The sequence below is a fragment of the Rissa tridactyla genome, chromosome 2 (assembly GCF_028500815.1).
Source record: "Rissa tridactyla isolate bRisTri1 chromosome 2, bRisTri1.patW.cur.20221130, whole genome shotgun sequence".
In the NCBI taxonomy this organism is placed as follows: Eukaryota; Metazoa; Chordata; class Aves; order Charadriiformes; family Laridae; genus Rissa; species Rissa tridactyla.
The window spans coordinates 151,316,149-151,336,268 of record NC_071467.1 but is presented as its reverse complement, the minus strand read 5'-3'; the positions used below and the strand labels follow the sequence as shown (position 1 = coordinate 151,336,268).

The following is a 20,120-nucleotide window of genomic DNA, read 5'->3' as shown; positions in this document are numbered from 1 at the left end:
TCGAGGTCCCAGCATTTATTTTTACATATTGTATTCAAATGTGATTCCTCTTTCAAAACGAATTTTTCTTACACTGTTGCCTTCACAAATTGCCTTTCTTGGGATCTTTGTAGTTGAATTTTCAGTGACTGAGATTGATGGAATTACTATTTTTTTCTTCAGAAAACCTATCCCAATTTTTGAGAACTGGAAACATCAGTTGTTGAATTCGAGAGTGGATAATGGGGCTTTTCTATGAAATGGTAGTGGTACAATTAACTATATATCAAATCCTTTTTACGGAGTGTCTGAAAGGTCAGCATGTATCTTTGCTGCTCAATGCAGACTTTATCTTACACATTTTACCTTTTTCCTTTCATTTCTGTTACTTAATTATCCTCACATTCTTCTTTACTAAAATTGTTTGTGACATTTACCAACACAAGTAGAAATGGGAAGGAACTGTGATATAACCTTGATAAATTACCTCTTTCAAGAAAATATTTGAATAACTTACTTCAGTAGTTCTAGTATGCATTAAATGCACAAAAGCAACGTGCGTGATTAGGTATTTGACAATGGTACAGCTTCTCTCAAGTCCTCTTTGATTTTATTACACATCATTTGCATGTTTTGTAGAAGTAAATTTAAAGACTTCATCAGGTAAGCTTTGGTCTGTATCTGATAAACCCACCAAATTCTAAATGTTACAGAAACTCTGAATATGATCAGAGCAGCTGCTCAGAAAAGTTCTGCATCGTGGAGTTTAAATGCTGCCCCTGGCTGAGTATTGCCAGCGTGCTAGTGCAGCTTTTTCAGGGCAGAAAGGGCTTAATGTAAGTGTATTTGTTCTTAAATGCCATGTCTTTTCTAACCTAGAATGAAGCATCCATTTAAGATTAGATTAAAAGGGAGGGGGTTTGCATTTGTATTCAAGCACATTGCTTCAGGGAGTATTTTTGTTTTTTCCATTAAACTTTTGCAATTCTAAACTTAATTTAGTGGTCATTCATATACCTAAATATTTTTAATAGGTTTTTGTGTAATAGTATCCTTTGTATGCAGTTTTATTTTCAATACAGTAATTTTAAAAAGAAGTACTATATATTATATTACATCTTTCTTATGTTATTATTACAGATAAACACAAATCCCCTTCAGATATAATACGAAGTTTTCAGAAGAAAAGTCAGTTCAGGACCATTGCTCCAAAAATGGTACCAAAAATTTTAACATCTGGGGTGGTTTCTTGTCTTCAGTCATCTTTGCCTGAGCAAAATGCATCAATTTCAGCTGCAGGTTCTAAACCGCTGGTGGTACCAACTCAAAACTATGCTGTCATGCAGGTGGCTGGGCACGAGGGGACTTTTTCTCTGTTGGCCTTGCCATGTGTTGCCCCGGCCCTAACGCAGCAAGTCCAGCAGCCAAATGTGGCCCCTTCTGAAAACCTAAAGCTGCCTATCCCTAGGTACCAATCTGTAAGAAATAAATTGCGGAGTGACAAAAAAACAGCACAAATCTCTGTTTTGGGTGCATATAACGAGATTCCTACCAAAGCATTGATCTCATCACAGACTTCCTCCATGACGACATTAACTGAAGACTGTTCTGAAACTCATTCTAGTTCAGATTCAACAGAGCAAGTGATGCTAACAGACCGTGACTTGGCTGAAATTACAGTTGCCACATTAGTAAATAAGAGCAATTGTGTGGAATCTGGATCTCCTTTAGTGAACAAAACTGAAATTGCTAACGGTAATGTCTCTGGACCATCGGTAGTTAAAGACTTGTTATCCAAGCAGGCGAGTACATTTAATCCCATGAAATTAAGTCTACGCTCTGTGAAGACAGCATCGGAAACCACAAGAGAGTCATTCATAACATCTGAGAAACTAAAGGAAAAACCGACAAATTCTGCAAATTCTGTTGCTGTCCTGTCACCGGCAGTTCTTGGCAGTACAATACAGATGACTCCATCAGCACCAAGAGGAAAACTTCCTATTTTGCCTTACTCAAGGATGAAAAATTCAGTGTTCTGTAAATCTAAGCAGAATACTAATATTACAGATGTATCTGGTCCTTCACTAAGATCTGAATGTGAAAAGATACCAGCTTTGGCAAAACCCTTTCATGTTCCTTCTAAAGCATCTGATAAACGACCGGCTGTATCATTTACACAAGTCCCCAAACAAACCATTCGAGAAAATACTCTCTCTCCATCCAATAAAGTGGATGTCGACGGTCTTAAAAAATTGAACGGTGCAGCTTCTAAAAGAAGAGGCAGGAAAAGAAGAGCCACAGATGATTTATTGGCTTTTCAGACCAAGCGAAGGAAATGCATCATTAATAAGTTTAGAGAAGGGAGAGAGCGGGCGAAAGTTGATCTTCAGCCACCTGAAGACAAAAGAGCAGAAGCGGTGAAAAAATACCGTAGCATTAGACCAAAACCAGTGGTGGTTGTGCAGGCTTTTGCACCGCTGACTTCTGCAGCAATAGTAGAGTCACCGCCTCCTGACCGTTTAGACCAAGATATTTTTTCAAGTGGTTCACTTCCCAACAAATACTTAAGTTACAAGCATAGTGATGCTACATCAGCTAAATCAAGTGATTTAAGTAGAAATGTATGCTCAACCGTACCTAAGCCGTCACATACATGTCATGTTTGTAACCATATCTTCCAGTTTAAACACCATCTTCAGGACCATATGAACACACACACAAACAAACGGCCTTACAGCTGTCGAATTTGCCGGAAAGCGTATATTCACTCCGGAAGCCTGAGCACGCATATGAAACTTCATCACAACGAAGGCAAACCCAAAAAACTTGTGTGTTGTGAATTCTGTGCTAAAGTTTTTGGCCATGCAAAAGTGTATTTCGGTCACCTAAGAGAAGTGCACAGGGTTGTTATCAGCACGGAGCCCTCTACTAACGAGCAACAGCTGCAAGATGCTTTAAAGAAGAGGGACACAAATATAAAAGAAGCAGAAGAAGCAATGGAGAGGTGAGTGTTTTCACTAATTAAATGCTAATGAAAGCAGGATTTCAGGTTGTCAGTGGAAGTTCATAAACATCACTATTATGAAAATGATTGCTTTTTCCTCATCTTTTTTTCCCCCAAAGTGAGATTCCTAGTGGTTTAAATATTTTGTTAAGGAATCTAGTTAATCCATTAGACCATCTGGTATATTTTAGCCGATTTATTGAAGATAAATTATTACTGACACTTGAATATCCAAAGTAATTTTGCATGTATTCTAGTAATACCCAGTATACTGCCAGCAGAGCTATTTTGATGGGTCCATTTCTCACAGCTAATGCTTGTTCTGTTAATCTGCACTGTCTTCTGTGTTCTACCCATTTTGGGTTTTCCCCAGAAGATAAATGAACCAACTGCAATAAGTGCAAAGCAATTCATATTTCAGTATTAGCTTGTAGTTTGTTTACCCTATTAAAGATCATTATCCCATTTCCTTCTCTGGAGTGCTGTGAGCTAATCTGTCTTGTGCGTTGATTACTGCTGCTCTTGCGATCACTTAGACAAGTAGAAAAGTTAACATTTACCATATTAAGATGGATAGAACATTCTTTTCTCTCTGCATTGTGATTTTGAGGTGTAAACGTTGGCTTTTTTGTTTGTTCCACTGTGCATTTACTTTCATTGAAGTACACTTTAATGAGCTCAGGGCTTTAACCTGATGCCTGACTATGACGCTACGGTTCAATTTTGTATGTTTTGCTTTGCATAGCTCCACTCTCTGGGGCATCAGTTAGAAATTTTTAAGCCATTAAACCTAAGAAACACCGGCGCTTTCCTTTCAGCCTTACTAGCCCTCTTACAGTGAATCATTTAGTTTATTTTTTTGTTGGGTGAGATGTCTAATGTGCATAAATGCACAGTATTACGTGATCCTTTGTGTAGACATCGTGAGGAGGTTTCTGTGGAGGGCTTCTTTTGGTTGGCTTAACTTAAACCAGGGACTTGCCAGCTCCACTTGTATCTGTGTCCTTCATACTGCAGAGCTGTCCTAGATCAATGAGATGAGCTGCCCAATTGCAAATTAGGTACTTAAACTGTTTAAAACTGTTCTACAAACTTTTAGGAAAAAAAAAAAGAAACTTTGAAGTTCCATTGTTTCCGTCTTGGTGTGGGAGGTGCGACATGTGGTTTTGCCTTAAATTGACCTTAGATCAGTCAGTATAAACAAGTTAGTTTCTCTTAGTAGTATGATACATGTAATACTCATTTTCACTTTTTTAGCACAGAGCTAGAAGGATTTGGATTGACCTCACTAAATCAGGAACGTAAAAAAAACGTTATTAACCTTTTATTAAAAAGTTAGTGTTGTTAACAGATTATTTTTGCCAAAGCTAATTTTGGAGGCAGTTCTTCAACCCAACAGTGTTGAATAACATTTGGTTTTAGTTTTTTTCTAATCGGCCTGATTATTATTTTATTTCTCTTTATTTTTCTGTTCCAAATAAATTAGATACTGTAGCAACAGTGCCTGTTCTTAATTAAAAGAATGTTTCGTGGATGTCATCTCTTCTTGGAACTTATAAGGACAGAAATTGCCATCTCTATTCTGTGCATGGCTAATACTGAAGTAGTTCCTATGTCCTTTTTTTAACAGGGGAAATAAGTGCAATCTTGAGGACCTATTCCATAACCCAGGAGAAGTGAAATTACAGATCAAATGTGGTCGATGCCAGTTTATTGCACAGTCTTTTGGTGAAATGAAGTTTCACTTATTGTGCTCTCATGGAGAAGAGATCCAGGGAAGAGTAAAGGAAGGAGCTTTGCAAGGAAACAGAGGAGCTAAGGGGGAACTGATCAAACACACAACCCACTTCTGGAAACAGCACAATGAGAGAAGACATTTAGCAAAATGCAGTGCCCACGAGGAGGAGTTTTATACTTTTTCAAAACTGAAAAGACAGATACACTTTCACCATCAAAATAACGTCGATATGTTATCTAAAAGCGAACTGAGTCAGTCAGGAAGCGGTGAAGCAGGCAAGATGCAAAATGTAGGTTTTGGTACACCAAACAAAAAATCAGAGATTTGGTCAAAAGCGAGCTATAACTGCATTTTATGCAAACAGTTATTTGAAAGAAAAGAGGATCTTTGTAATCATTGGCAGAGTCATCATAACTGTGAAGACCCTTCCACTTTATGGACAATTTTTAGTTTGTTATCAAAACAAGGAATTATTGAACTTTCAAATAATGGTGAACATTGAAGCTCTATTCTACAATGATATGAAAAACATCAACTACCTTACCAAATTGTTTATGGTTTTTTGCTGTGTTGCTAATCTAACTCAAGAGATGTATCACTTCAGAGGTTTTCTTGGTAGGCTTGTTAGGTTTATTTTAAGTTATGCTAACCTTTATTTTTTAAAATAGAAAATGTATTTATCCAGTATCCTTCCAGATGGGTACATGCAAGCCAATTATGAAATACTGTACTTAAAATTCATGCTTAAGGAACATAGCAGCAGCAAATACTCAATATGAATGGTTAACATCAAGAAAAAGATTCTCAAATTATACTACAGACAGAGAAATAAATCAGTTTATATGAAGTAATCTCAATCTTGAATGGAATAACAAACCAGACTAAAGTGTAATTTCAGTTTCAACTGTGCTTCCAGATTTTATGGCAAATGTATAATTCCATGCAGTTCTCTGAATCATTTGAATGTGCATACATGCAGCCGGCATTCAGGAGCTTTGTAACCTATAGGTCAAGAGTTTTAATTCTTGTTTTCTTGATTTCAGTGTCTTCATCCACGATCCTTGCTTGCAGGTTTGCTATTGGCAGGTATTTGAAGTGTTATATTCTGTCCTGGTAACAGCGAAAATGAAAAACCTACACGGGTTTTTTTGCCTGTAGTCTTTGGGTTGAAGCTGAGTTAGTTGCCACCCATGAAGACGGAACCCTCAAAGCTTGACTGCTTTATGAAAAAAAAAAAAAAAGTTTATTTTAAAAATAGTAGTTGAGTTGGTTATTCCTGGGAAGTTTGACATTCTGCAATAGACTGCATGATTCACAGTGAACTTTGAGCATATTCCTTGCACCGCCTGTGACAGCAGCACGACTGCTGCCAGCACCGTTAGCACTCTGCCTTTCACACTCTGGGTGTATGGCTTTGTACCTCTGCAGGTGACACAGTCTGTGGCTTTAGAGGGAAATTGTTCCCGCACTTCTGAGTCTCTGGTACATGTAATAAGTTTTTTTCACTTGCGTTGCCAGATATACTGTACTAGAGGAATTGCGTGCGGCACCTTAACCTTCCGATGTCAGGAGCCAGTGGCAGTTGCCTTACCAGGATGCAAAGCAGGCTGTAGTGCAGGAGTAGCGCGTACTGCGTCCCCTGCTGCAGAGCAGGCATGGCACGGCACCGTTTCACCACATCTCCAAGGGGGCAAGTCAGTTCAGGCTGTAAGGAGATGGAGTTCTGGAGCTCAGTTTTGATGAAAAGGTCATTGAACCGTTGAATCTAGTATGAAATTGGTGTTAAACTGCTGTTACTTAAAGCCTTATGTACCTCTGAATTATTTTGGGAGCAATAATGGAGATAGTGTAAGAAGCCACTGTATCACCATTCAGCAGAAGTCAGAGCACATCAGAGGGCAAACTGAAAAATCCAGCAATACTGTCTCTACAGTACTACTGTATTCATTCCTTCTTGTGGTCAAACTGTAATTGAGGGATTGCAACGATGAAAGAGTCATTCCCAAAATGCCCTGTGTGGCCTCTCACTGTTTTGCAAAATTTGTGGTGATGGGAACATGAGAAGAGATCTAAAAATGTTGGGTTTTCTGAGTGGGATTCCAGAAGCTGTTGCAATATTTTGTGTATGTCTTTTGTTTTAAAATATTAAAGGCAGTTTTGATGAGCTAATAGTTTTGACTGTCATTTCTTCCTGTATGGTGCTTTGCCTTGGAGTTGAACTATAGGATTAGAGCCAAAAAAAATAAAAGACAAAAGGAAGATGCTCACAGAACTGTACAGGTGCTTGGTAAGGTGGAAGAATCCCTGTGGATTTTCACAACTTCCTTCCTACTATCTGTTGCTATAAATACATATTTGTGGTTGTTTCTTTTCTTTCATGTATTACTTTTGTATGTTGAACTATTTTAAAAATACTGCTTATTCTTGGGTATGACACACCCATCTTTTAATGCCTACAGTATATTTGTATTTATTTTCACTGGGTACATGGAGCAGAATGTATGGCGTAGTTGGAAAGGTATAGCTAATTTTAAAGTCGTATCAAACTAAGACTAGATTTAATGTAGTAGAGTATGTTTGCATTTAGAAGCATTTTTTTTTTCCCCCAACTTAATCCTTTAACTTCCAAAATTAAACAGCTTGGTGTTTTCTCTGAAACGGAAACGTGAGAACAATCCCTCCTTCACATAGTTATAATATATCAAAGGGAAGTTCATTCCCAGCATAAAGCACACGTTTTAAGAGTTGAGCAAAAAACATTCAAAGGTTTGATCAGATTCATTATTTAGAACAGACATTAATTCACGTTTTTTGTAAAATCACCCATCTCTTGGTATAGTTTAAAATGAGCTGAAATGAATGCAGCTCTGAGTCCCTCCTGTTCAGGAACAGCACCAATGATGGCAGAGTTGTCCTTTAAAAGTATTTTCAAATAGTATTTGTTAAAAATGGTGGTGTACCAGAGGCAGTGATGTAGATGAGGTGTTTGGGGGTGGTTATCAGGCAGGAAGCGTCACTCCCTTTCATTTCATGTAAAAGGGGGGAGTTTCAGTCATGGGAGGAAGGAGGTTTGGGACAAGGGAGTGGGTTGCGTTTCTTTTTGTACATGAAAATTTCCATTTAAGTTTTTTCATCATATTTTCGTGCTTCTCTCTCTTTCTCTAGTCCAGGCCAAATGGGTAAAGAGGTCTCAGCTTTCAGCAATTTAAAGCCTGAAAACGTTTTAAAGCATGGTTCTAAGGCACTTCTCAGTATCCCCGTAAATGTTTAAAATTAGAAGCCTTTTTTTCTGAGGCTGAAAGCATTCTTATGTTTCAGGCTATTACGATTATGGTAGATTATGAAAGGTTGGGATTTTTGAAAATAGCTTCGCATTAAATACAGATGTGTCCTTTGTTTAAAATATGTTTGTTTTGCATTTGTGATCATTTTGATAACATTTGGAGGTATGAAGTGAGCCTTATTTACAGCAACATTAAATAGCGCGTGTTTGCTGTTCAGCAGGAGGGTTGTTATGAATACAGTTTGCTGTTTACCTTGAAGCTGGACAAGTTAACATCTGGTTTTGCACATAAATTATATTTTTAAATTGGTAAAACGAATGTTACTGGTTTGTAGCTGTAGTTTTGTTCCCCTCTGATTTTTCATTAAATCTCTGTTTCAGCTTCACTGTTCAACTTTAAGGCTGTTCCTCACATGGAAAGTCGTGCCTTCATCATCACACCATAAATAATCAAAGCTGGAGGAGTTCCATCGCTTCTCTGGCTTGCAGAATATTGCCCTTCTCCAGCTGCAGAGCTACAGTTTCCTATGGCTAACTTGACATAGTTGCTGGCAGTAAATGTTTTACTTCATTTATTTATTAGAATTTAGATCTCTGCTGTTTAGCTCCATCAGAGTTTCTGTCATACCTCATTAGATACTTATTTTATCTACTATTCACTGAGCTCTTTAGAGGAAGTGCCATAAGAAGGATGAACAGGTATTTAAGAGAGCAGATTTCAACCCTAACTTTGTGCAGATGATGCTGACGTTTGAGAATCAGCAGCTTATCTAGGCTCAGCCGTGTAGTATATTATATTTCTACAACACATCACCTACATGCGCATCTATTTTGGAACAAAATGTATACTTCAAATTCAGCTGTCAGTTATTATTATCAAACCTGTACAATGTAAGTTTGTGATTCGTATGCATAAAGATTAAAATGCTATTAACTGCATTAGGTTTACTTGTCAAATTCCGTATAGCTCTGAAGAATGAAAATCTGCGTGTTGAATATGACACGGAAAAAATCTGGTCTCATGACGAAAATTCTGATGGCTTAAAGGTTGTCCTCATTTCAGTGTGTGCTTTTATAGCTGATCTGTCACATCATTGTAGGATTTTCTTCATGTTTTATTAAATTGCCGTAATTTCTCTTGGTTAGGAATACTGAAGAAGACCTGAGCTTGCAAGCGAGTTTCAGGAAAAAATGTGTTTACTTTCTTTCTCTGTACAGACGGACACGTCTGTGAAATGAAAATAGTCTTGGTGGCCTTACATATGTACATGCACAATGTGGGGCAACGTGCAAGATTCGGGACTTCAGCGTATGACTTCATGTGGCTGCCCATTCTGCAGTTCCAGAGTAGAAACCGCAAATTTGAGTGTAAAAATAACTTGGTTTTCAGACTTGAGTGAATTTCTAATACCTTATTGACAAACCTTCAAGACATCCTAAAAAATGACAATAGCATGGTTCTCTACTTGTGCTTTGTTTAACAATTTTCTTGATGTAGTAGTACCGGGACTGTTCTAAAATATGGTAGGTCTGGTGCTATCAAGTACAAAGGAAGCTTTCTCCCTTCCATTTTTTTCACATTTTATTGACTTTTTCCCTGTAAGCATTAGAAATGATAGGATGAATTATGATTTCTGCTGCCCAGAAACATTATTCTGAAGTTATTTTGCAGAAATTTCCAATTTAATCTAGAATAACAGATGAAACCAGTGAAAAGAAAATTCTGTTGGAAAGAGATATGTAAGCAAACTGTCCCATAAGTGGATTTCTCTGCACAATTACACCACTGTAGATGAAATTTATAGATGATATGTCTTCTACTAGTAGATACAAACAGTTTGTTCTTATACGCAGTTATTTAGAGTGGTCAAGGGAAGTAAGAATTAAAAAATGTCCATACCTTCTCTTTGACTTGAATTTGGTTAAATATTTCTACTGCTGTGCCAGTCCAGATCATGGTCCAAGGCATGTAGATACTCAAACACTTTCAAGGGGACGGATAGCATAATTCAGTGGAGGAAAGGGGAAGAAATATGCAAAGGAAGTAGCGATGATGAAGGTTGCCACAATGTATTGAATATAAGGTCAAGTTTCAGTATGACTAGCCTTTAATGGTCTGTATATTATGAAGAAGTGTCCTGAGGCCTTAGTCGAAACTTCTTCCTTCCACCCCCTGTGGTTACATGGTTCCAAAGTCTGCTCCCACTTGAGATACGTCAGTCTGGAGCATCCTTGGCTTCCTTGGGCATGAGCTCTTCCAAACGGCATAGCTGACTGTGAATGTTGTCTTTTTTTGGTGTCTCAGTTGCATGGTTGTAGTTAGGTGAACTACACGCTGGCTGCTGAGACCGGCTGCTGCCAGACTTGAAATGCGGTCTTTCAGTTTACTACAGAAAGCATCTTTTAGCTTTAGTCCATAAAAGTGAAATCAAGTGCTGCATCAGTTCTTGCCAAAATAAGAAAATGTCTCACTCAGTTTCCTGCATATACGATGCTGGCAAGTAGAAGGAAAAAAAGTGAATGGCTGCTATGAGAAAAAGCTGCTGCTAAATGTGATTTGGGGTCTTCATGTGCTGTTGGAAAAGACTAGAATGTCCCATCACCAAGTTAGAATCGTAAACTGGAGCAGGTTAGAATCAGGGAAGTTCCATAGAAGTGTCTCATGCAGCTCTGATGGTGTAAAGCAGCAATTCAGAGACACCATGACTGAGACTTTTCTTTTTCCCTCTTTTCCCGGTTGTCCCTCTCTCCCCTCTCTCCCTTTTCTCCCCTCTTTTCCCTTTTCTTTTTGCCATTTTTGCTTTTTCTCTTTCCATTTCCCTTAGCCACCCTACCTTTTCAGCATCCTCTGTGAGCTGTTCTGGCTGGACGCAATTTATAAATGCTCGATTCAACAAAGTCAGCATTGTGTCTGGCATCTTTGCTGCTAGCCAAAAGCCTGGGATCGAGTAGTTGTGAACGCTGTTTCGCAGAATGCTTCACAAGAAAGCGTGGCTTGCAGGGGAGCGGGTCGATCAGCCGGGCCGGCCTCCCCCCGGAGCAGGGCTTAGCACCAGCCGGGGAGCAGGGCAACTCCTGGCCTTTTGGAAACCGTTTCGGTTGCCATTCCCACTGGTCCATCTCCAGTGATGGAGTCGTGAGCGTAAACAAGGTTTTACTAGGATAGCGGATACTTTATAAATACCCGTGAGCAATTTTGCGACATTTGTAAGGGAAGCACAAATCTTGTGACAAAAAAATTCCCCCAAAACCAAAGCAAGCCACAGTTTCAGCTGGTGATCGTTCAAGAGTGAGAACTTCTTTTGGCACAAAACCCCGTTGGTTTTGTTGTTGCAGACCGTGGCCAAGCTTCTCGTCTACCTGCGTGACGCAGCTCGCGCTCCTTTGACTGCTCTGCTTTTCCCGGGAGTTCAGGCTCTCGGCCTTTCACATGCAGTGAATACACTACTTTTTTCCTACAGTTGATTTAGGACAAAAATAAAGCGTTTTATTTCCTGTGTGCAAAGTAATTTTGTGCAGCTTCAGGTTTAATCTGACTTTTGAACATACAGCCGATCAAGGAGATCCATCTACCTTCCTATTGCTAGGAGCAATAAATGACACGGCCAGGGAGGAAAGCAATAAATATCCCCGTGACCGTACCTTTGAAGCAATGCGGTTGCTTTGCACTGGAAGTTTAATTTCTACATGTTTTTAGTTAAAAGCTTTTATTAATTTTAACTGAAGTAAATAGACTGCTGTACTTTGCTATTCAAATAAATCCTTTTTCAGCTCGGAGTCCTTGGAGTTTGAATCCTGTCCAGCCGTTCTCTGCTATCTGCCAGTTCCTTGCTAAGTGCAAACCTGACACTCTTGCCAATGAATCCACCTTCATGCCATTTAAAGTCATCTGCCCTCTTCTCTCTGGAGCTAATCAAAGTTTGCGAGAAGACTTTTTTTTAAAGGGAACCGGCTCTAGAATTCGGGCCATTTAAATGACGCAAGTTAATTAAAAGCAATCGCAGCGAACTATAAAATAGAGAAGCGGTACAGATTGTTTCAAAGCGTGCTTATTTTTATTCTCTTTCGTGAATAATTGGAGGGGAAGTTTTCGGGGAAGAATTTGGTTTTTTCATGCCGTTTTATGCGCTGCTCTCCTAATCCACTTTTTCCACTCTCACGAGGACAGTAGAGCGGAGCCCGGCCACGCTTCCTAAGCGGATTGCATCCTGTTAAACTCAGAGCACCGTTTTATTTCTACCTGGTGAGGCAGCCGGGCTGATAAATGGATGGGATATCGGCACTCCAGGAGACAACCGCGATGTCTGCACAGGTTAATAGTCTCATGCCGCTCAAGAGCAGCGCTTCCAGTGTCTTTACGCAGGCACACACACACCATCACACACAGAATTATAAATGGATTCAGTCTGTGGAACGTTTTCAACTTGTGTGTTAGTGTCACACTGTACAGTGTATTCCAGTAATTTTTCTTTCATTAAAATGAGGTAACAGCGTCATTATTGTATTGCTAATACATCTATGGCTGATCTGAACCCTGAAATACACAGTGGCCACCTGTGTTCTTCCAGGAAATTGGATTAATTGTTGAATTGTTGGAATTTCTTTTAAAAAGCGTGCTACTCCTGCTGGTTAACACCACATGTAGGGTTGAAACGATATTTCTGAGAGTGATTTATTGGTCCGGCAGAAAAGTCTGGTGCTAAACCGTTCCACTGGGATTTGCTTACATTAGGAAGCAATGCAGGTGGCAGTCTATTTCAACACGGAATGGATTTTTTCCCCTTCCTTTTTGATAAATGAAGTGCTTATGTGAGGTGAGAGACTGAAAAAAATGAGAAGCCTGAAGCCCTTGGAGGATCTGTCTGAAAGCTCCACACGCGGGCCAAGGAACGTGGGGTAAATCGATGCGGTTTCCATCCCTGCCGGCCTCAAGTGCGATGGGAACCCCGGAAAAGCTCCTCATGGCAGCCCAGAGTTCCCGTTTGGAAACATTCAGCATCGTGAGCAGCACAAAAGGGTATTTTGACACCGAACTCATTTCGTCCGTCACTTGATAATAAATCGTTCCCATACCTTCATGATAGGCATCCTTTATTCATTGAGCTTTTGTCTCATGTTTTCATTTTGTGCATAATAGAGAGGGTCTGGGCTTAAATTAGTGCTCAACAAATTGTCTGTTCCGAAGCTTCATTGTCTGCGAGGCCGCTCCCTTCGGCTACCGCTAATACCTATCGTCTTTCTCCCAAATGATTCATTTGGTGTCATGTAATGACAAACATTTGATAGTTTTTACTGTCAAATATTATATGTAAATCTCCTAACAGTGTCACATTCTTAAATTATTGTAGCGCTTGATTAAATTAGCCCTTTTAAGAGGGATCCAGGTTCACTAATAGTGTTTCCTGCAATGCGCATCTCTAGAGAAAACCAAGATCTGACTTTTATAGTCAGAACCAATTAGGCTCATCCTTTCCCCGCCCCGTCTCTCTGCAGCGCTCAGATGAATCGCATTTTGCAGGCTCGGTTCAAGCAGACTGTCAGGTCTCCGGGGCTCGCTGCCTCCTGGGCTCCGCATTCCCACTGTCAGCTGTGAAAAATAATTCCCCTTTTTGCAGTTGTGTCCAAGGAAAGTAAGACAATAAATCCACAAGTGGGATTTAAGAGGGCGGAAATGCATTATTATTTACTCAGCACTGAGTAAGGTTTTGTTCTAGGAGATGCGGCAAGGTGTTCTCGGGTTTAAAGCGTTCTAGCTCATGAAGTTGTCAAGATGCATTCGCACTTAAAGGAAAATCCAGGGGTTTGTTCTCAGTCACAGTCCTTTTGGAGTACCTAAAATGTGGCAGTGGTTTTGAAAAACACCAGGCTGGGGAAAAAAAAAATGAAAAAAAAGAAGAGTAAACACAGCGTAATAAAGCCTTGAGAAAAAAAATCAACAAAAAAAAAATCCCCAACATGTGCAGGCTATCTGAGTGTAAATAACTTATTTCAAATAAAATTCATGACAGAGTAGACTCGCTGTTCAACTGCTCTGATGAAACTGCAATATAATTAAGAACTCCATTCAAACCAGAAGACGACGATAGGTCTTTTAGGTTTGGGGAACTGAGTAGGTAACTTCTCCCTGCAGCAGGGGGAAGGTGCAGATAGGGACTTTGTCACTTCGAATCATTGCTCAGTTCTCTGTGCAGCATTTGTTTGCAATATTCTTCTCTTTGCCGTAATGCCATAGTAGTGCTTTGCTGTGGAGAATAGATGCTAGAACTTTAAACGCTGCTAACTCTGCAAAGCGATTAAATCTTCAGTTTACACTGTTTAAAAAAAAAAACAAAACCAACAGAAAAAAAGAGCCATTATAATGAAGCCTGAAGTCTCTTGTCATTCACCTTTTAACCTTTCAAGTTTCCTGCCCCTCATTATATCAGTGTTATATTTAATATACATCAGTATCAATTCAGCACAGCCTCCAGCATCCTTGCTCTGTACAGGCAAGCCCTTTCACTATTCTAATAAACCTTTAAATGTACCCAAATCCTTCTCAAGGCTTTCAGATCACAGCAAACAGTGCTTTGCTCACTGTCAAACTGAAGTGATTAGTTTATTTCCAAATGCCATGCTTCTGAGAAATAAAGCAGCATGGTGAATGCAGCCACCTTCCTTTTTTAGCTTGGTTTTAGTAGCTTGCTGCACTAATGGCCAGAACAGTAATTGGGTGGGAGAACTTTGAGCTGCTCCGTATTTCGACTAGTGGAATATTAATATTATCTATTGGAAACATTTTCATAGACCGCAAAGGGGTGATGCGTCTCAGGAGCCAGATTGGTTCAGGAGGGGCCAAGGTCGCCGTGCGCCTGGGCTTGCCTGCTCCCAGGTGAGCCCCCCGCGGAGCCCGGCGGTCCCGTCCCAGCCTCCGCCTTCCCCCCCGTAGCTGGGGGCTATAGCTGCAGGGGGCTTGATCCGCTCTGCCCCATTTGCTCAGCCGGCGCCGGGTCGCAGCGTGGGGCTGCCTCCGGCCACGGACCCTCCGGGAGGAGCTGCCTGTGGAGGGGAGCGCTGCAGCGGGCGATTCTAGCAGATCCTGCAAAGACTTCATTTTTATAGGCACTTTGGGTATTTCTGTGGCAGTCAGTGGTGTTCTCATTGCACGACTCCACAGTCTCCACAGGACTGACGCCCGTGTGTGACTCTGTGGCACCCGGCCCCTTCTGGCCTGTGGTGGTTGCCGGTGAGCCAACAGCCGCTGGGCGACTGCAGGCGAGCGTAGGATAGAGAGTGAGAATTGATTTGAATTACGGAGCAGCGTATCTTATCTATTTTAATTAATTCGTGAGAAAATTGTGTGTGTAACAAGAAAATTCCTGTTCCTTGTGCTGATTACAGCGATTGGAACAGCAGGTCAAGAAGTCCCAGTGCAAGAACCTTACTTGGACTTCAGTGAACGTCCTCACTGGCTGGTTATTATCCTGTTAGCGTTAGTAATAATGGGATGAAGAAGGAAGTTCTGTCAAGAAGCCTAAACTGAGACAGAGGAAAACCAAGGAGTAGTCTTACGTAGTTACGGAGAAAGAAGTTAATTGCTGTATGCAATTACGATACAAGTTAGAATAAATGGGTCTGAACTCACCCACCAAATTGCAGTTTGCAGAAAGTACAGAACCAGGGTAAAAGCTAGAGAGGAGCTGAAGAAATTCAAAAGTATTTCCAGACTGGGATATTTGGTAAGAATGAAGGCAAATAAAGATAACTGAAAAACATGTAATTTTTTTTTTTTTTGATATATCTGCCAAAGTCACTGCAAGGGATTAAAAGGAATGAGTATGTCGTGCCTCACCCGGGGTTAAATTCGCTGGGGAGCTTTTTCCCCCCTCCTGTTTGCTCTTTTGCACATGATTGTATCCCGCCTGCAAAGACTCTGCAGGGGTACGCAGTGCACAGGCTCGTCCGGCTGCAGCAGGGGGTTTGGCTGCTCTAGGTACAGAGCAGAAAAAATCCCTTATTATCATTTTCTTTACTGTAGCCTGTAAAAAAATCTCAGATAGTCTCTGCAAAGAATAGCAGTACCTGATGCTAATCAGAAATTACTGATTGAAGAATGACTGGCCGTGGATGGCCACAGAGTGATTTCTTTTTCGTGGACTTAAAAAATACATTATTTGCTTAAGATTTTTCTCCCTTGCAGAGTTTTCCTACCTGTAGCGTTGGTTATTGACTGATGTTTTATAGACGGTCTGGGAAAAGTAATGAAGACAAGCAGGTCTGGAAGTATTTTCAAGGTTTTCAAACCGAGAAAGATTGAAATACGCTTGGAGAAATAGCCTTGAAAATGTAATAGCAGCTTGGGTTTCCGATGTGCTGTGGCAAACAGTATTTTTTGCTGTCCTTCTAGCTGCATCCCCCTCCTGCCTGCGTGCAGCAGCCCTTTCCAGCAAAATCCCTTCTAGTCTAGTCATTAAATGTGTAAGAAACTTTGGGGAAAAGTATTAGAAATGAACAAACTAAAATCCTGCTGTTTTTTTACCAGGTGGTAAAGCTGAGCATCAAAGTTGACTGGAGTGCGCCCATGTACTGGAATCCCTTTTCCTTTGGGGAAATGTGTCCAGGGAAAGGGAGAGGTACAAACACACCGAACCTACAGCTGTCACTGCACCGTTTCCCATCGCTGCAGAGCCGGGGCCTTCCCAGGCCCGGCGTTACCACCACAGGAGCTGTTTGCAGGCTCCATCCGTCTCCGAATAACAAAAAAGTGACTTGTTGCTGGGAACGGAATCCTTTTTATGCCGTATGAAATGCTTTGCTAGTGAAAGCTGATACGGGCCTCATGGTAAAATAATTGATGTAAAGTTCAGTTTGCTGCACTTCGATAGCTCAGCACCCGAAGCGCTGTGGCTAACGAGCAGCTCCTTCGCCCCTGAGCCCTGGGGTGCCGGGGGCAAAGGTGGGCAGGGTTTTGGAGACGGTGGCATGTTGGGCAGAGCAGCCCATCACTTTCACTGCCATGTTGGGAGGATCGCTTACAGACTCAGCTGAGCTTCCGAGACGGTTTATGTGGTTTTATTTTGTTGTCTCTCATTCACTGCATTGTCTCTCGTTCTCAGGTGCCAGTGGGCTGAGCTGGACCTGGAGGAGAGACCAGCTCCCTCTGCAAACAGCCCCGGGAGCTCTGCCACTGCCGGAAGGGGGGGTTACGGCGGCTCCCATGGGGGCTGCAGGCAGTGGGGAAAAATGGGGCCATTTCAGCGCCTGGTAGAAGAAAGCCTGAGTGATCATGGGTGAGGCTCACAGCAATAGGAATAAACTTCTTAGGTCATAAAGTTTGATCTCCTTCCTTACTGCCTCATTGCTCTGGTAGCTCATAATCATCTTGTGAGCTAATAGCCCTCCTCATTCGCTGCCAAAGCCAAATAACAAGTCCCCTTGTGAAAGCTACAGTTCCACCTAGGTGTCTCCAGATGCATGATGTGGAGTTGGTGCAATCAAATTTAATCCATTTCTAATATTCCAACCCACAGAGTCATCTAAGTCTCATACACAATATTCTGGTATTCTCATCACCCTTACAATAACAATTAACTCCGCCAGATCCACAGATTTCATTACGATTCCCCTACCTAGTTAATAAAAAATATTAAATAAAATAACTTGAAATGCTGAGCCTTCAAGAATGGTGGTGCCCATCTATACCTGATGGCTCCCACCTCAGCACAGCCCATGGTCATCTTCTTGGCCAGCTTCTGCCCACGGCAAAAGTGTTTGGTTAAATAAGCAGTTTCTGTATGGCACCTCTTAACTGAGGTGCAGGCAGTTCACACCCAACACACCTCACTGGGCAAGAGGTCGCCCATCTTACTGAAGAATGGTGTGAGATTAGTTTGAGGGTAGGCAACTTTGGGGAGTGTATACAGACCTTCATGTCTTTCATTACCTTTTGACATCATAAATGTTTCCAAATCATAGTTCAATATTGAGGACGGACTAAAATGGCTACAATTGTTGAAACTGCTTGGTTTTCCCTCTTCATGATGTATTGTTGGCTCACTTATTGATGCTCTTAGTTTGATAGATGTTTTGCATTAGAGACACGCCGGCTATTCCCAGTTTCTGCACAACAAAGTCTTTTTCAGGTGGGATATGGGCACTTCCAGTTTTACATTCACATTCACATTTAATTTCCTTTTCAGGGTCCAACTGGGTTTTTCCACATCCCTGCACCTTCTTACCTGTAAGGATTGACTTTGCTTTGCCAATCAGTTTTGTATTCAGTGCTTGCTCCTGCTACCCTCTCTGGGGAGACAGGATAAGGCGTCTTCCTTACAAGCTTTTTCTCCTTCTTTGAGATGCTGGTTTTTAAATAGCATTTTTATGTTTATGGAGAGAAATGTCATGCTTGTCCCACACGCGAATTCTTCAGTTTGGCTAATTTCATTAATCTGTTTCACTATTAATCTGTTTCACTATTAATCTGTTTCACTGATTTCTTAAAGCTTGACATTAGAAATTGAAAATCTGACTCAAATACTTAACTGCTTTTTCTTTTCCCCCTTTAAATTTAAAATAAATCAAGTCATAAGGAAGCATTGATGTTTTACCTAGACGGACATCAGCTAAGACAATTGAGCTCAATTCCATCTTGGGTTTCGGCATATGGAGCAATACTCGGCCAGGCTCAGTATCAAGTGGGTGCAGAGATCCCCACTGTGGGCAGGGAAACCGCAGAGCAGAAGGAAAACATTAAGTGTTTTGAAACAGTTGTGAGAGACTGTGCAGGATTTATGGCCTTCGGGGGCCCGTGAGAGGTTTACGAGGCCGGAAGGTTTCTGGGGAGCACTTTTGTGTGGGCTTTTGCAGGTGGCTCCCCAAGATCATACGTCTCCGCTGGCTGGAATCGCCTCCTTGCTGGGGCTGGTGCTGCAGACGTGAAGGCAGCAGAAGGAGCGCGAGTTGTCTTTCGGGGTGGTGTGTCTGTGCTTCCTCTGAAAGGTTCCTCAGCTGTGCTTGGGCTTTCTGAACGGCTGGTCGCGTCTTGCTGGGGAAATGGGCAATTTTGCTGCAGAGCGGTGAACGCGTTCTTGGATCGTCTGCATCACCAGGAGGATGAGCAGGCTCCTGGAATGTAGCAAGAGTATCAAAAACTGGTGAAGATCAATATGCAGTTCTGGAAAACAATTGTTTGTAAAATGTCTGTGCAAGGCCAGAAGGAAAAAAAAGCCTTGTATTCAGGTCAGCCTTAACTGCACAAATGTATTCCTCCAGGTGGTTTTATTTTTCAGTGAAACTTCATGCGACAATACAGGAGACAGAGTGATGTGCTACAAAAATCTAGTTTTATGTATATTCTCTTTGACTTTTCATCAGAGGCCTATTAGATGTTTTCTGATGATCAGTTGTTATAATCCCTTTAAATAGCAACAGAATAATTTTAAGTGGTTTATTTAGTGTAATGCACAAAGATTGTAACGAGCCAGAGACCTCTCCAGGATCGATGGCCACATCAGCGCTTCCTTTCCTGAGATTATCTTTCTAGTCATTAGGAGCCCACGAAAGCTATCGAGCACAGCTGGAAAGAGGTGTCCTTGCTGTCCCTTGCTTTTCATCCATTGACCACAAAGGCTTCATTTGCCCGCCCACCCCGACTCACTCTGTGACGCTGGTGGGAAGCAAGCACGTGAGTTTGCAGCTCCACACTTCTCTCTGCAGGTGCCTGCAGGGTCCCTTCCGTGGGTGACCTGGGCAACACGGGGGGAACTGCAGCCACCCAAGTACCCGGCTGGTGTTACAAATTCATGACAAATTAATTCTTCTCAGAATTAACCTGGGTCTCCCCCTCGTGGGCTTTGAGGCAATGCTTCCAGCGAGAGTGAAGTCCGGGGCTTCCCCACCCAGCCTGGCTCGGCCGCGGCAGGTCCCAGCGCTGTGTCCCACCCCATGCTGGAGAAGTCGGGAAACTCCCACTCCGGTCCTGGAGGATGGAGGTTTCTCCGTTTTCCCCAAGCGTGCCTCAGTGGCCACTCCTGCCTCCCAGACATGTTGGCGTTCTGCTGCCTTTCTTGTCCGTGTTTAACATCTTTTGGCTTAAATCCCATTTTTTATGGCTTTGGTTGGAAGGGAAAATGATGGAG

The 20,120-nt window shown here is 41.5% G+C and overlaps 1 protein-coding gene across 23 annotated transcripts in view; it reads left to right on the top strand.

The window, feature by feature from the left end:
* Positions 1-6,890, top strand: part of ZNF438 (zinc finger protein 438) — a 53,078-nt gene extending 46,188 nt beyond the window's left edge. For all 23 annotated transcript variants that reach the window (XM_054190366.1, XM_054190358.1, XM_054190357.1 and 20 more), the window contains 2 exons: positions 1,120-2,983; positions 4,614-6,890. In XM_054190366.1, the coding sequence (XP_054046341.1) occupies positions 1,120-2,983; positions 4,614-5,223 (2,474 nt within the window). In that variant the 3' untranslated portion in view covers positions 5,224-6,890. The remainder of the gene's footprint in view (positions 1-1,119; positions 2,984-4,613) is intronic.
* The last annotated feature ends 13,230 nt before the right edge of the window (positions 6,891-20,120 follow it).